The sequence below is a fragment of the Lampetra planeri genome, chromosome 72, assembly GCF_965212315.1.
Source record: "Lampetra planeri chromosome 72, kcLamPlan1.2.h2, whole genome shotgun sequence".
Taxonomy (NCBI): domain Eukaryota; kingdom Metazoa; phylum Chordata; class Hyperoartia; order Petromyzontiformes; family Petromyzontidae; genus Lampetra; species Lampetra planeri.
The window spans coordinates 2,106,037-2,122,032 of NC_136177.1; the positions used below are offsets into that span (position 1 = coordinate 2,106,037).

At 45.3% G+C, this 15,996-nt stretch overlaps 1 protein-coding gene across 1 annotated transcript; it reads right to left on the reverse strand.

Moving 5' to 3' along the window:
• Window positions 1-8,322: 8,322 nt before the first annotated feature.
• Window positions 8,323-13,916, reverse strand: LOC144737643 (beta-1,3-galactosyl-O-glycosyl-glycoprotein beta-1,6-N-acetylglucosaminyltransferase-like). The gene is made up of 2 exons (XM_078620406.1): window positions 12,357-13,916; window positions 8,323-10,440 (listed from the first exon to the last, which is right to left on the reverse strand). Exons 1-2 carry the CDS (start codon window positions 12,978-12,980, stop codon window positions 9,742-9,744), a joined length of 1,323 nt encoding a protein of 440 aa, XP_078476532.1. The 5' UTR covers window positions 12,981-13,916; the 3' UTR covers window positions 8,323-9,741.
• Between the last annotated feature and the right edge of the window lie 2,080 nt (window positions 13,917-15,996).

Consider the following 15,996-nt stretch of genomic DNA (forward strand, 5'->3'; position numbering starts at 1 on the left):
CAGAATGCAAGGGCTGCTGTGGTGCACTGGCGCTGTACAAGGTTTTTCTGAAGTACAACCTCCAGGATACTTTTTCAGAGACTGTTGCTCTGTTGAACATCCTCATAACCACTCCCATGACAACTGCTGAAGCTGAGAGGTGTTTCTCAACCTTAAAGAGAATCAAGACATTCCTGAGAAATGTAATGGGACAGGAACGTCTGAATGCACTGGCTATGCTTTCCATGGAGAGGGAACTAGTCAGGAACATGCCTGCTTTCAATGAGAGAGTAATTGATCACTTTGCTACTTTGAAAGAGAGAAGAGCAAAATTTCAGTATAAGTAAGCAGTGTATTAAGCGAGTAATGTGATGTAAGCAGTGTAATAATAGTGAGTATAGAAACAAACTAGGAGATGTATTGTAAGAGTCACTTTATTTTTCATTAATATTAAAGTAGTGAAGTTGCCTTTACATGCTTAAGCTGTTAATTTATTCATTGCATGGGTTGACCTTATCCTTATCAATCATCCAAACATTTGCCCCCCCCCCTAAGAGATTTTGCAAGAGCCGCCACTGGAGAATAATCAGATTTACGAGTGGGCGCATTTGAAATTGATATTACTCTTCAGTCAGCTCATTTCGTTCGTTCGTTTCACAATCCGCTTGTCCTGGTGAGGGTCACGGTGGCAGCATATTGAGTAGGGCGGGCAGACTCTATTTCTCTGACGACAGACTCTAGCTCTTCCTGGGGAATTCCCAGGCATTCCCAGGCCAGCCGAGCGACATCGTCCTGCCAGCGTGTCCTGGGCCGGCCCTGGGGTTTTTGCCCAGTAGGACGTGCTCGGGAGAGTTCCAGGGGGAGTTTTATCAGGGAGCATCCTTACCAGGTACCAGAACCACTTGGAGGCTCTCCCAGATTATCGAACTCTTCACTCGATCCCAGAGAGTGAACCCGGCAACTCTGCGGAGAAACCTCATTTCGGCCCCTTGTAGCGATGATATCATACTTTCAGTCATTGCTCAAAGCTCATGACCATAGGTTAGGATGGGAATGTAGATCAACTTGTAAACCTAGAGCTTTGTTTGAGAACTCAGCTGCTGCTTCACTCCCATGGAACAGTACAGTGCCCGCAACACTGTGGATGCCGCACCGATCCACTGGCTGATCTCCCACTCCCGCTAACCATCACTCGTGAAAGAGACTCTGATGTACTTAAACTCCTCCACGAAGGGCAGCTCTTCCCACCTCACCTGGACAAAACAATCCACTGTCTCCCGGTAGCAAACCATGACCTCAGATTTGGGGGTGCTGATCCTCACCCCAGCCGCTTCACATTCGGCATTCAAACCGTTGATGTGCATGCTGTAGATGACAGATTTATGAGGCAAAGAGGACGACGTCATCTGCAAAAAGTAGTAATACCAACTCCATGCCCCTGTACTGAATACTCCCCATAACTCGGCTGCACCTTAATATCCTTTCCATTTTCTAGCATTTAGAGCCATGCATAGGTATCAGCGTGGCTATAGTTTTATACACCCTGACTCGTTTTTGCATAACTATTTCTAGCAGAACATATTTCGGAGATTTGTTGGGGTTAGATCACGTAAATATGTGTCGTTAAACACACCATCACCACCCGACACGGCTAATTAGTAAGGGTTTGTCACGTAAACAAAATGTGCCGATTAGTTAATAGATCAGCACTAACCGGTTGTGTGTTGAAGAGTAAACCCACAACATTAATTTTTTTAGTATTGTGGCGTGTTGCTGGTGATTGCTTAGGGGCCGTCCATAAATGACGTCCCGCGATTTTGGACGATTTTTGACCCCCTCCCCCCATCGTCACACGGCGTCAAAAAAAGTCAGACCCCCCTCAAATATGACGTCACAAAGCTCTGCCCCCCCCCCAAAATAAAACATGCTTCAAATCGCTTTAAACTATTGTCATTGTAGTGCGTATTTAATGTGGCGCTGAACTCTGATGTTGCAGGAGAAGGCATTTATTAAAAAGTATAATTAATTAAGAGGAACGTGTTGTCTATATTTATTTAAAATTGCGCCTTTTGATGTGACATCACATTTCTCAAACCCCCCCCCCCCCCTGTCACACATCGTCACAAATGTCTGACCCCCCCCCCCCCCAGGTGCGTGACGTCATTTATGGACGGCCCCTTAGGCATCTGGCTGGCAAGTTGATGCCAGCCGCGAGGCAGTTCTCCTCGATTAGCATGGTTGGCTGCGTACGGTGCAAAGCCAGTTCAGCACACGTGCACTACACTATGCTACACACTACGCGATACACTACTATACACGACTCTACACCATACAATCCAAACGACACTACACTCTGCACTTCTATACGCTACACTAAACCCTATACGCTACACACTACGCGACACACGACACTATTTACTGCAAATACACGCTACATGACACACTGCAATATACACTAATATACACTACACTTTACAATATAAACTAAACCCTACAGTACAGACTATGCTACACACTAAACACTACTATAAACTGCACTATACACGAGGCTACACTATACACTACAATACACACTACACACTATATGCTACTATACACTACACCCTGCAATACACACTATGCCAAACACTACACTATACACTCCTATACACTATAATATACACTAGGCTACACACTACACTGTACGGTATTGTACACTACAGTACCGTATAGTGTAGAATTAAAGTAAATGGAATTCATCTTGATTTTGGGGGAAAAGTGTTGAGTTTCCGACATACGGAAAATTCGGGTTACAGATCGATCTCGGGAACCAAACCCTTCCATAACCCAGGGACTGCCTGGACTAAATTGAAAAAAATTGGGACCAGTACAGAAAACAATCAATACCTGCATCTCACACACAAGCCCCTCCATGCTGGTCTGATGTCTTACTATAGACCACCAAATAACAAGAGAACAAATTCACCTCTGGATAAAATGATACCACCCATTGCAAAAGGGGAACTCATAGATCATAGGCGACTTAAAATGGAATTGGCTAAACCTACCACACGATGCGTTAAACGTTAAGACAACTGCTATCTAAATCAACTGATTATTTTAACCTCTCAACTCAATATTAAACTGTGAAACTAAACTATTTCTGTAATTTTACTAGGTAAGGCTCACTGAGCTATGTAGCTCTTTTTCAGAAGCGACCTGCTCACAAATGATATCTCAACGAAGTGGCGTATGTGGAAATGTGTAGCGGCATCGTTGAGCGCTGTACGCGATTGCCACTACTTGTAGTCTATAATAACGACCTCGAGTCAACAGGGGGCAGAATGGAGTCTAATGGTGATGAGTCTGGCCGTTGGGTCAACCCCAAGGCAGCTCTGGACCAGAGGTACAAACCCCCGGGAAGGGGGTTGGAGGATAACGTCACTGCCTAGTAGGCCGCTGTACGTGAGCTGTATCGTTCAGTTTCGTTCCGACAAACGGGGCACTACTTTTTCTTTTGCTCAATATGTTCAACGTTAATAAAAGGTATCTAAGCAAAAAGTTACCCACGCATTATCCTGCAGTTAATGAGAAAAGTGTAATTTATTGGCGCACTATATTGACTGCGTATTGAGACATATAAAACTGTTGAGCTAGATTTTCAACCAATCAGCATCGAAAATGTAAGTAGGTCAGAGCCAAAATCAAGCCAATATCACTACGCACATGTAAACATGGAGGAGGACTTAAGCAGCGCAGCTTCATCTGATAGCGGCGATCAAGCTGGATTAACACAGGTATGTTTACTCACTTGAATTGAATGTTATGCAAGTTAATATATTGCCAACTGGGTTTATAATTTATTCTTCATATCTTTAATATAGGACTTTTTCGTTAGGCAGCTCAAATGAAATCAGATGAGAGCATTCTGACACACATTCGTGGGAAAGACTGCATTGCAATCGAGGTCCGATACCACAAATCCTGCTATCGAGATTACACAAGATTTCTCAGCAAAACTGAAAAACATATAGGTAGGTACAAAAAAATGTTTGTTCACAAATCTGTGGGGTCACTCCAATTACATTTACATATTGCGTGTGAATGCAATGTAATTCCATAATCAAATTATTTCTCTATAGAAGGTAGGGCTTTAAATATACATGTGTAATGCGGGCGTAAACGACCTCCCGGAAGTGACGTCATGGGGGGAGGAGTTACGTCACGTGGGGGAGAGGGGAAGGGTCTATAAGGGGGGTAACCGGAAGCAGTCGGGAGTGATCGGGGACTGGGAAAAGTGAGAGGCCACGCAGGGCGAAGGGTGAGAGAGAGTGGCGAGGTCGCCACACACCCGAGCCACGAGGATCGGGCACCGTCGGCCAACGTAGACCGACCCCGGGGCAGGAGGAGCAGCGAGGAGGCTGCAGAGAGCAGCGAGTCTGCAAGGGAGGAGTCGGCAGCAGGGGTCTGCACGACGTGACAGCGGCGGGGCTGCTAGGAGGGAGTTTGGGCTACGTGAGCGACAGCAGCCTGGGGCTGCAGAGTGAGTTTGGGCTACGTGAGCGACAGCAGCCTGGGGCTGCAGAGTGGAGAGTATATAGGGGAGTACCGTGAGGGAAAAGAGATCGAACCCAAATAAAGGACACAGGACAGAGAGAAGCGTCCGAGTCTTTTATTACACATGTCCTATCTAATGCTCTGACTGGAACCTTCACTTAGCAACAGTGAGACGTATGCTGGCATGGTATTTTGCATATGACCGCCAAAATTATGCAAGGTACCTATCAGCATATTGGGTCGAGATGATCAATCTTCCAAATACTCATCCACACTGCTATGAAGAAGTTACTGCAAAAGGAAACTGGACAGTACAGCGTAAGGATGCTAACAGGTTCTCATCCATAGCTTGTGACCAGCAATAGAACAAACATGCAACCGTGATTCAAAGACCAAAGGCGGCATAACTGGGATAACATTGAACAGAGGTGCCGTCCAGCGATGGATACTGTCTCATCCTGAACGTTCTGCAATCACAAGGCAGTGTGAAATGATGGCTGGAATGCAACATGAAGAGAGGGGTCATAAAGAGTTGGATGCAACAAGAATTGCAAAAGACAATGCTGCTGTTATATCTTTGGTTTCAGCGGTTGAGTCTATGATCAATCCCTTGCTGCCTCGTGAAGATCTTGTATGTATTAGCTCTGGTGTTGTTGCTACAAAGACTGTCAGAGATGACATACAACGTGCTTGTGATAAAGGTGAAACAGCTCTGAAAATTTTCATCCAAGATCGAGTCCAGTCATCAAAAACAGACTTCTTCTCTCCAATAAAGTCCTTGAAGCTCACTACGTTTGGGGATGAAATGAAGAAATCATCCAAGACAAAAGATGGAAATCAAGTCATTCTAAAAAATGACAGGAGACTCTTTGCACGACTGTTAGTGATAAGTCAATCCCTGTCTGTAAACTTGAAAGAGATTCTGACATATTCACTTGGCAATATCTCATCCCCGCTAGCAAGCACTGATGGTTCATTAGCCAAAACAAATAAGGCTGCTTTTCTAGCGTGTTTAGAATCAAAGAACAAGGACTGTCATGTGAACAAGACTGTTGGTGATAATGGTGCCCTACTGATAGATGGCATGGCATTGATCAGGAGTCTCAAGAATATACCAGACACATTCTGTGAGCTTGCTGATGATCTTCTTCAACTTATGATTAAGATGGGTAGAAAGGGTCGATTTTGTCATTGATCGCTACTCGGCAGTGAGCATCAAAAATGCTGAACAATCAAGACGTGCTGTTGCTGGACAACAATTACTGCAAATATACAGCATCAAGCAGAAGACTCCAAGTCAGTGGACCAAGTTTCTAGCCAGTGGTGAAAATAAAAAAGCCTTGACAGACTTTCTCTTTGAGACATGGAGAACTGTGCCTTTACAAGCAGCTGGAAAAGACATAGCTATCTTTGTGGCACACATAAATGTATGTCATCAACTCACTCTTAAAGATGGCATTATGTCTGTCAAAGAGGTAGAATCTTTGACTTGTGACCATGAAGAAGCTGACACGAGGCTCCTACTTCATGCAAAACATGCCTGGAGTGAACTTTATAATAAGATAATCATCCAGAGTCCTGACACTGATGTTGCTATCATTTCACTTTCAATAATGGCTAAGCTTCCCTCAGCAAAGATGTACTTTCTGACAGGAACAAAAGACAGGCAAAGAATGTTAGATCTCCAGGCTATTGGTTCTGCTTTGGGTCCTTCACTAACAGAGGCACTGATAGGACTACACACATTCACTGGCTGTGACTCAACTAGTTCCTTTTATGGGAAAGGAAAAGAGAAACCACTAAATATAGTGTCTGGAAATGCAGAGTACATCCGTGCATTTGTTGCTCTTGGAAGGCAATTTGAAATGGACAGCACCACATTTGTGACCATAGAACGTTTTGTGTGTGAGCTGTATAGAGAAAAGGTATCAGATGTTAATTTGGCCAGATACAATAGGTTCTGTGTCCAGGCCTCTTCCGAACAGGCATTACCTCCAAAAAAAGATGCACTTACAGAGCACTTCAAGCATGCTAACTACCTAGCTGCAATCCACAGGAGAGCATTGGATCCTTTTATAAATGCTCCCAGTCCAGACGGCTTTGGATGGATTGTCAAGGATAGTGATCTCATCATATCATGGATGACTAAAGATCCAGCTTCTCAACAGATTTTGGGGTTACTCCACTGTGGGTGTAATACAGGTGGAAGGTGCTCATGCCACAAGGCTGACCTGGCCTGCACTGACCTATGTAAATGTGTTCATTGTGACAATGTGAGATTAACTGAGGATATTGTTTCATGTGAATCTGATAGTGAGGACAGTGATATTGATATTTAGTGATGTGTATATGATAATAAAATTAATATAGGACATATATATTTAATATAAATCAATCAAAATTCAATCTTGTTTACAATAATCATTGCTGTGAATATGTACATGTAGTGCAGTTGCTGCTCATGTATGCGAATTGACAATTCACCATTAAATGTTTTATTTTGAAAAGTGTTTTTTTATATATTATATTTTGGCTTAATTCTATTTGTTATTCAGATTTTACCTCAAATATTACCTTTCAATTGGAACATAATGAGAAGTAATTGGGATGTTAATGCTACAGCAGAAGTTGTCTTGATAATCTTATCATGTTTACTGTGCATAGATAGCAACTTCAGGTATATCACACATTTCAAACTGGTTTATTTTGTACTTCAAGTGGTAATTCTGCATTTTTGGGTTTATATGATAAACAGGTTTAAAAGTGCAAAATTCCCTATGGTTTCCCTTTTTTCAAAATGGGCACCTTTAGCATCATTTTTCTCAAAAACTGCAAGGTTGTGTGCGGAGAACTTTTTCCTAAGGAATCTCTATATATTTCTGATGTTAAATATTTAAAAAGTAGGTAGTGCCCCACTTGGTGGAACGAAACCCTATTTCTAGGCCTCTTTTAGGCTACCGACAGCGGCCTATAGGCCCCTCCAGACGGTTCCAAAAGGGAGGAGTGGCTAGGGGCGGAGTGAGCCAGAGACCAGTATAAAAGACGGTGCCCTGAACGGGACCGGGAGTCATTGTTACCTGAAGACTCAAGAGCCACCCTGGAGCTGCCACCTTGAAGACCCGAAGTGAAGAACCCAAAGGGTAGAACCCGAACCCCTGGCTAGGGTCGGGTCAAAGCTTAACCAGCAAAGAGGTTAGAGCGTAACCAGTGTTAGGGCAGGCTAGCCCAGAGGGAATACCTCGATAGGAATTGGGTGGAAGGGCCGTACCCCTTTGTGTTATTGTAATGTTGAAATAAACGTTCTGCCTCCAGAAGAGTGAAGTCCTCTCAAGTTTGTACCCACTACAAATGTATAGCAGCCAAATACTCTAAACGCATGTTGATACTAAATATGGACGGAAGACCGAAGAACCTGTAAAAAAATCCACGCAACCACGGGGAGAGAGAGAGACTCAAACTCCAAAAATACAGCAGCTGGCAGTCGAGATCAAACCCACGACCTCCTCTATACCAGGCGAGGTAGTTAACATCTCGCTACTATGGCGAGATAAGATACAAGTTAGTAAAAAAAAGGTTAATGATCAGCATGGTCTCTGAAAAATAATTAACCAGATATATTACATTTATTTGGGAGGTTTTATTTACATCTCCCAACATCTACAGTGCTGAGAGAAAGGTTGTGAACCCCTTAGGATTTCACATATTTTACATATTTCAAACCTAAAATGTTATTAGATCTTAATCTAAGCCCTAATAATAGATAAAGATAACATGACTAAACAAATGACACGAAAACATAATGCTCTTTCAACATTTATTCATCCTCAAATAATCCTACATTGAATAACCATGTGAAAAATAAGTGAATATTTATATTCAGTAACTGGGGACACCCCCTTGAGTATCAATGACTGCAACTAAGTATCGGTCAGTCTCTCACATTGGATTTGAGGAATATTGGCCCATTCCTCTTTATAGAACTCCTTCAACTTGGTGACATTTGAGGATTGCCTTGCATGGACAGCTCGCTTCAGGTCCTGCCACAACACTTCGATGGGGTTTAGGTCCAGACTTTGACTAGGCCATTGTAAAACGTGGAACTTCATCTTTTGCAGCCATTATTTTGTATATTTGCTTGTATGTTTAGGATCATTGTCTTGCTGAAAGACCCACTTTTGGTTCAGGTTCAGCTTTAGTGGACGGATGGTCTGACATCCTCCTCCAGAACCGTCTAATACAATGCAGAGTTTATGTTTGTGTCAATGATGGAAAGCTGTCCAGGTCTTGAGGCAGCAAATCATCCCCAAACCATTATATCCCCACCACGATGCTTGATGAGGTTCTTCTGTTCAAAAGTGTTGTTTCGTTTTTGCCAAACATAACGTTTGTCATTTAATCCAAAATTTTCTACCTTTAACTCTTCTGTCCAGAGAACATTGTTCCAGAAGTCGTGTAGATCATCTATGTGCTCTTTGCTGAACTTCAGACGGGCAGCAATGTTATTTTTGGAGAGTAGTGGCTTTCTCCTTTCTATCCTTCCATGAACACCATTCTTGTTCAGTCTGTTTCTGATAGTTGAGTCATGAACAGTCACGTTAGCCAAGGCGAGACTGGCTTGCAGATCCTTGGATGTTTTTCTGAGATTATTTGTGACTTCTTTGATGATTTTCTGGTTTGTTATTGGAGAGATTTTGGGTAGAGTCACTGTGGTCTTGAATTTTCTCCATTTGTAGACTATAAGTCTAACAGTGGATTGGTGGAGCCCCAAATCTTTCAAAATGTTTTTTTAACCATTTCCGGACTGATGATCATCAATAACTCTTTTCTGAGGTCCTCAAAGATGTCATGTGATCACACCTCTGTGGTGAAGACCAAACTGACAAAGTTTCTGATCTTTATATTGGGTGGGGCCTCCCAAGCTCATCCCTGAATATCTACCTAATTATTTAAACACCTGATTCAAATTATTGCCTTAATTGAGCTAATGCCATCAGGGGTTCACTTGCTTTTTGAGATACCCTGAATCTTACTTACTCATTGTTTGTTTAATTCATACATCATTTTGTTTTAAAAGACATGGAATTGGTGAATATAAACCCTATTGAATATTTAAGAAAATACCAGTTTTTATTCAAGACGCCTATTATGTATGTTTCTCCGGGTCCTCCGTTTTTTAAAAATAAATAACTATATGTGTCGGCCATCAACCTTCCTCCCCCTCCCATTCTAGATTCCTATAATGAGCGCCGCCTCCGCCAGCGCCTTTTTCCGTAGGTGGTGCTCCAGGCAGTGCACCGCCACGGGGTCGACGGCCGTGTCCACCTTGTTGGCGAAGAGATGGTGCTGGAGCAGCACCCACGCCAGGTCGCCAGCGCCATACACGCAGACGTCCCTGACATGGGTTCCTCGGCAGGGCGGATAGGCCGCCTCGCCACCGCCCACATCACCCTCGAAGGCGGACCATTTAACTAGGCGCGCCAGCGCCGCCGCGTCCGTTACGTCATGTATCCGGTGCGCGGGCGTTGAGCCGGGCACACCGGGCATCCGCTGGAGGGTCGCCCACAGGTGCTCGTCGGGGCTGTAGGTATCCCTTGCCCACTCGATGAATGCCCGCGCTGCCGGGTCACTCAGCACGTGCTCCACGAAGGCGCGCGTCACCACCATGTATGCGCTGCCCGCGAACATGGGTGTGGGGATGGGCGGCGGGCGCTTGGTTAGGCCCGTCGAGCGGATCTTGTTGCCCGCCACTTCGTAGCTGAGGATCCAGCGCACCCTCTTGCCCCTGGGCATGTGCACCGTCTCCAGACTGTTGCGGCCATTGAGGGTGCGCAGCGCCCGCACCATCTCCAGGTTCGTCTTGATGGGGAAGTCGCGGCCGCACAGGTTGATGAAGTACCTCCATGGAACATGCACCGCCATGGCCACCTGCAGCCAAAGGGAGCACGTTAGGGCGTTGTTGTTGCACTATAATGCCATCGTGTTTGTCCGTATGTCCAGTTGCCTGTTTGGACTGAGATTCGTATGTTCAAACGCAGCACAATAGATGGAATAGATGGCGGTGGTGGCATCTACATCTGCATGACATGACGAACCAGTGGCATTTACATCTACAGAACATGAAGAACCAGTGGCATATAAAATAACAGATTATTACATTTTTAAAGCCATTCCCCATGTATAGTGTACATGCCGTACAACATGTTTGGAATCAACAGGAGTAAAGTTGGACTTACGAATAAATAGACTTACGAACAGACCTCTGGAACCGAACTCATTCGAAGCATGAGACGTTCCTGTATTTAACTTAGTTTAATTTTTCAGAGATATAGCGTGGTATTTGTTGATAATCTATATTTAACAATATTTTTCTTAAATTTTTTATTTTATTTTGCGATTATGATTTGCTAGCATTTTTTTATTTCTCTTGTCTGTTATTGTTTATTATAGATTTATTTTACTGTGACTTGTTGCATTTGTTGGAGAAGCAGTGTTGTTTTTATGATAATTGTTTTTTTACCCTTCTATCTGGCAACAAAACTGACACCTTTTTTTTTTACTGGCAAATGAGGTTCCCATAGTGTAGATGCTTGCCCCGAGCTCTCATACTCTGATGGTGCATTGTCTTTGAGTTGTGCGCCTTTTGGCGTCATCTGGTCCAACCCATGTGAGACTAGGCTCTAAGGAAAGCTGTCTCGGGTGTGGACCAATCAACTTCAAGGACAGTGCACATTATCAGAGTTATGTCTTTTGTTTGTATTATGACTGCAGGTATTGCGGTCTATGCAAACATGACTCCTTGTAAAAAGGTGTCAGTTTTGTTGCCAGATAGAAGGGTAAAAAACCAATTATCATATTTTTACTGGCAAATGAGGTTCCCATAGTGTTGTTTTTGTTGATGAAACCCGATTTAAGAGCTTCTTGGCTCACACGCTACTCAAAAATGAACTGAAAATGATCACTGAACATCGCAAAGATACAAACTTTTCCAGTCGCCATAGATTACCACTAAATCTCGCATTTCTTGAGAGCCTCTACAATGATGAAAGCACCCATGAGGCGCCTCAGCAGTGAAAAGGTGGTACCAATTTACTCCACCGCTTTATTGGACCGGGGCCGAACCCAGGCTTCTCTGCAGCTCCTGACGAAGGACACAGGAGGAGCTGGTGTTTGATCACCCCGTCTGAAACGTGCTTATCAAATTTTGTTTGTTTAACACGTAGGCGTTTGCGACTAATATTATCTACAATAGAGGTTTTCTGGGTTAGATCGCGTTAACAGAAATGTCGGTAATACCACCGCCACCCGACACAGCCAATAAGTAAGGGGTTTGTCACTTAAATAAAATACATTTATAATCAATGTCACATGTTTAGAGTATTTGGCTGCTATAAATTTCCACATGATGATAAGCCACTTCGTTTAGCTATCATTTGTGATAGCCAGGTCGCTTCTGAAAAATAATTAAAGAGCTCAGTGCCCCTCTTGTATACCAGGCAAGGAAGTTAACATCCCCTAGCCATCGTGATACTATACAACAGGTGTAAGGGTAGGGATCGAACCCACGACCCTCCTGTATACCAGGCGTGGTAGTTAACATAGCCTAGCCACCGTGTGGTACATATGCCCATAAGCCGCGTGCATATTATTATATTTGTAGCGATATTCTTTACTTCCCCCACCCCCACTTCTCTCTTCACCCACGTAATGGTCCCGGGTGCACGTTAAAACAACGTACAAATATTTCCTAGCCATCGTGGGGCGTACGCCTCATCGCTTCAGGCATGGATCTGGCCTTTTTAAAATGTTCCCACCCACCCACGCACTCTCTCGCCATCACGCACCAGCTCGCTCATGCAGTTGAGGTCGGCCTGCACTCGCGACCACGAGGCGTAGACGACTCTCTCCAGGTGAGCCGCCACGAACACGTTGGGGAAGCATGCGGCGAGGGCACGCGCCGCCTCCAGGTAGGCGCGGGGTGACTTGGCGTCCACGTGTAGGCAGTAGAGGTTCTGCGGCGCGTAGACGGCACGCAGCAGCCTCTCCAGCATGTCCACGCGGTGGTGGGCGACCACGGAGTAGGCGATTGGGAAGGTCTCCTCCTCGCGACTCAGTGGCACCGTCACGTACCTGCGCGCGCGCCTGAACGCGTCACAGTCACGCGTCATCGCGAGCAGCTCCGCCTCGCCAAGCCCATGGTGGCCGCGACCCTTCGCCGTCTTGGCCACGAGCTCGGCCGCAGCGGCGACGGCCACCTCGTCGCCCTCGACGATGGCGGCGCAGTTGAAACGCCGGGAGGTCGAGGTCGACATCTCGACGTCGCTGATCTCGAAGCCTGACGGCGGGGAGTAGCGAGAAGGTGGCGGCAGTGACAACTCCTGCACGATGATGGTGTAGAGGCCAAACGCAGTGGACGTGAGCGTGCACATGCAGATGAGTCGGGAGCGCTTCCTGTTGGCGAGCACCATTTTTACTTCTCTTTTCCTCCCTCGAGCACGCGTCGTTGCTGGGCCCAGCGCGCTTGGCAGGATTCAACGTTTTTTTTAAGTGAGTGTAAATTCTCACAACTTAGCCAACCGTAGCTAATCGGAGGTACGGTGTAGTGTATAGTAATGTGTATAGTATATAGTTATGTAGTGTACTGTATAGTAGTGTACTGTAAAATAGTGTACTGTATAGTAGTGTAGTGTGTAGTGACTAGTTTTTTGTATGAGTGTTGAACTTTTTTCGCAACGTACGTAGCCAACCGTGTTAATCGGAGGTGCCGCGGGGAAAGAACAACAAAATAAACACGGTAACAGCAAGCAGTTCTCCCAAGAAATTAGTTTGTAAATCTGGATGATGATTTAAACGTTTGCACCATATATCCCAGTGGCTTCCTAATGTCCGAAGGAAGAGGGTTCCAGACGGCCGCAAAAGCGCATCCGAAAGCGCCGCACGATGTGGTGACCGTCTTTGTTCGACGGCGAGCCAAAAGTATAGCATGTAATGTTTAGTAGAGTATAGTGTAGCGTATAGCAGTGTAGTGTATAGGGTAGCGTGTCGTGTATAGTAGTGCAATGTATAGTTGCGTAGTGTGTAGTGGTGTATAGGGTGGCGTTCTATACCGGCCACAGAAGCAGTGCAGCGTCTTAAAGCGCCGCGTGACGCCGCGTTGACGCACAAAGCAGCCTAGGCGATCCTCACTGCCACTTCACACTACACGCACTCTGGCTGTCGGAGCAGTCCGCTTGTCACGGAGACACAACTTATTCGCCTCGGAGCTCCTGCCAACGAGGGGTGGTGACGAATAGCACGGCAGTGGAAACCCCTCGCAGACGCAAACCTCGCTTCTGCTTATACCAACGAACGTAGCGGCGACGGCTCTTGACGCTGTTGTGAGATTTAATTTTTACAAGAGGGGGCGGTTTCGGAGGTGGGTGCCGTGGTAGGGTGGGGTGGTGGGATTAAGGACAGCCGTATATATTTGCGATGTTCCATGGATGCTCAGTGGACCGAGGCGCGTGCCGGGGTGGGGAGGGGAGCGCTCGTGACATTAACTCAACCTCCCCTCCGCATCTCACCCATCGCCCCATCCCCCACCCCGCCACAATCCACTCCAACAATCACCGCCAACCAAGCGGCAGCGATGTGGGTCACGCGAAACAACGGCACGTCCGGGGTCGGCCGGCCTGTAAACGAATTTTCAACCTTCGTCTAAAGTGCAAAGGGGTTAAAAAAAAAAGACGTCACCCACTGGGGTCCTTTCATAACGTTCATCACCCTGACGTGGTGGTGGTGAGAGAGGGGGTGGTGGGGATTATACCTCGGATCGCTTTGTCTTCGTACACACGTCTGGTAAATACTGCAAAGAAAACGTGATTGTGGGTTAATGTCAGCTTCTTATTCTGGCGTGACGTGAATTGACTTGACGTATCTTCTTGGTTCTTTCGGTAAAGTCACGTAGAAGGGAAATCATAAAATAATACAAATAAAACAATGAAATACAATTCTCACGACGTTTCGGCCACAACGCAAGCAGCCGATGTCGGAAAGACAGCGTCTGAATGAATTTGACTTGACGTAGTCCGAATGCAAGCACGATTCTAAATCGTGCGTCACTTTTACATTTACACAATGATATGTTCACAGGGGAGGATGTGTGTGGCTCAGCGGTGAGCGTACTGTGCTAAGAACCTGGTGACCTCGGAGATGTTAACTCCCTCGCCTGTTATGCAGTAGGTCGTGGGTTCGATCCAGACCCTGCTGTCTGTTGTATAGTATCACAGTGGCTCGGATATGTTAACTCCCTCGCCTGGTATGCAGGAGGTCCTGGTTTCGATCCAGACCCTGAAGCCTGCTTTATATATGTGGTGTATGCGTGTCTTCATTTCTCCCCATGTGGTCGTGTGGAGTTTGCTCTGGACCCTCCGGTTTTTGCCTCCACATTTAGAAACACGTGTCAAGATTATTTAGAGTGTTTTGCTGCAATAAATGTCCACATTATAAGAAGCCACTTCGTTGAGCTATAATTTGTGATAGCGCGGTCGCTTCTAAAACAAGCTAATTGCTCAGTGGGCTTTACCTGCTAAGAAAAATAATAGCTTAGTTGTATTCGTATTTTTTAAAGTTATTTGTTACCTTTCCTATATTTTAGACTCCTATCGTGTTTGTGTGTATTCTGTGTTGTTGTTGTAACGTTCCGACCCCGTGCCCCCTACTGGACATAGATGACAAAGAGCTTTGTACCTAATCGGATTCCTCCTGCTGCAATATAAATACTGATTCTGAACTCAAATGTCCATGTCTTCGGTGGACTTCAGGCTGCTAATGACAGCAGCCAGTGAACCCGCCGAACCCGCCAGCGTGAAGATGCGCACACAGAGTGGGGATGTACGTTGTTTTACATTTGTATTGTTTAACCGCGTGAGAACTGAAGATAAGAGGATGAAGTCCCATCGTCCCCCAGTAGGATCCCCCTCCCCCCGTTTAATCCCAATCGAGTAGTGTGCAGTGCAACTTTTAAACATGAAAAAGAAAAGTTTGGACTTTTTTGACGCAGACACGCAGTGGCCCACCTCTTACGAATAATGTCAGCGGGTCTTTAACGGACATTACACCCGTGAAACACGTTCCTTCCTTGTGGGCAGGTAGGAATTTGGTTGGACAGCGCATTCGTGCACGACACAAATATGCACGACAGACAGACAAATAATCCCTGGCGGGCAGTGTGGAACCTGTTGTTCCTACCTGTATTATTTCTATTTAAAGCTTTTGTGACTGCAGGGATTCATCTTCTTGGTTCTTTCGGTAAAGTCACGTAGAAGGGAAGTATTAAAATAATAAAAATAAAACATAATAAAATAATTCTCACGACGTTTCGGCCACAACACAAGTAGCCGTCCTCAGGTGAAGACAGGTATGTCGCCTCTACGTGACTTTACCGAAAGAACCAAGAAGATGTATTATTTCTTATTTTCTTTATTTTACCAGGAGTAAGGTCCA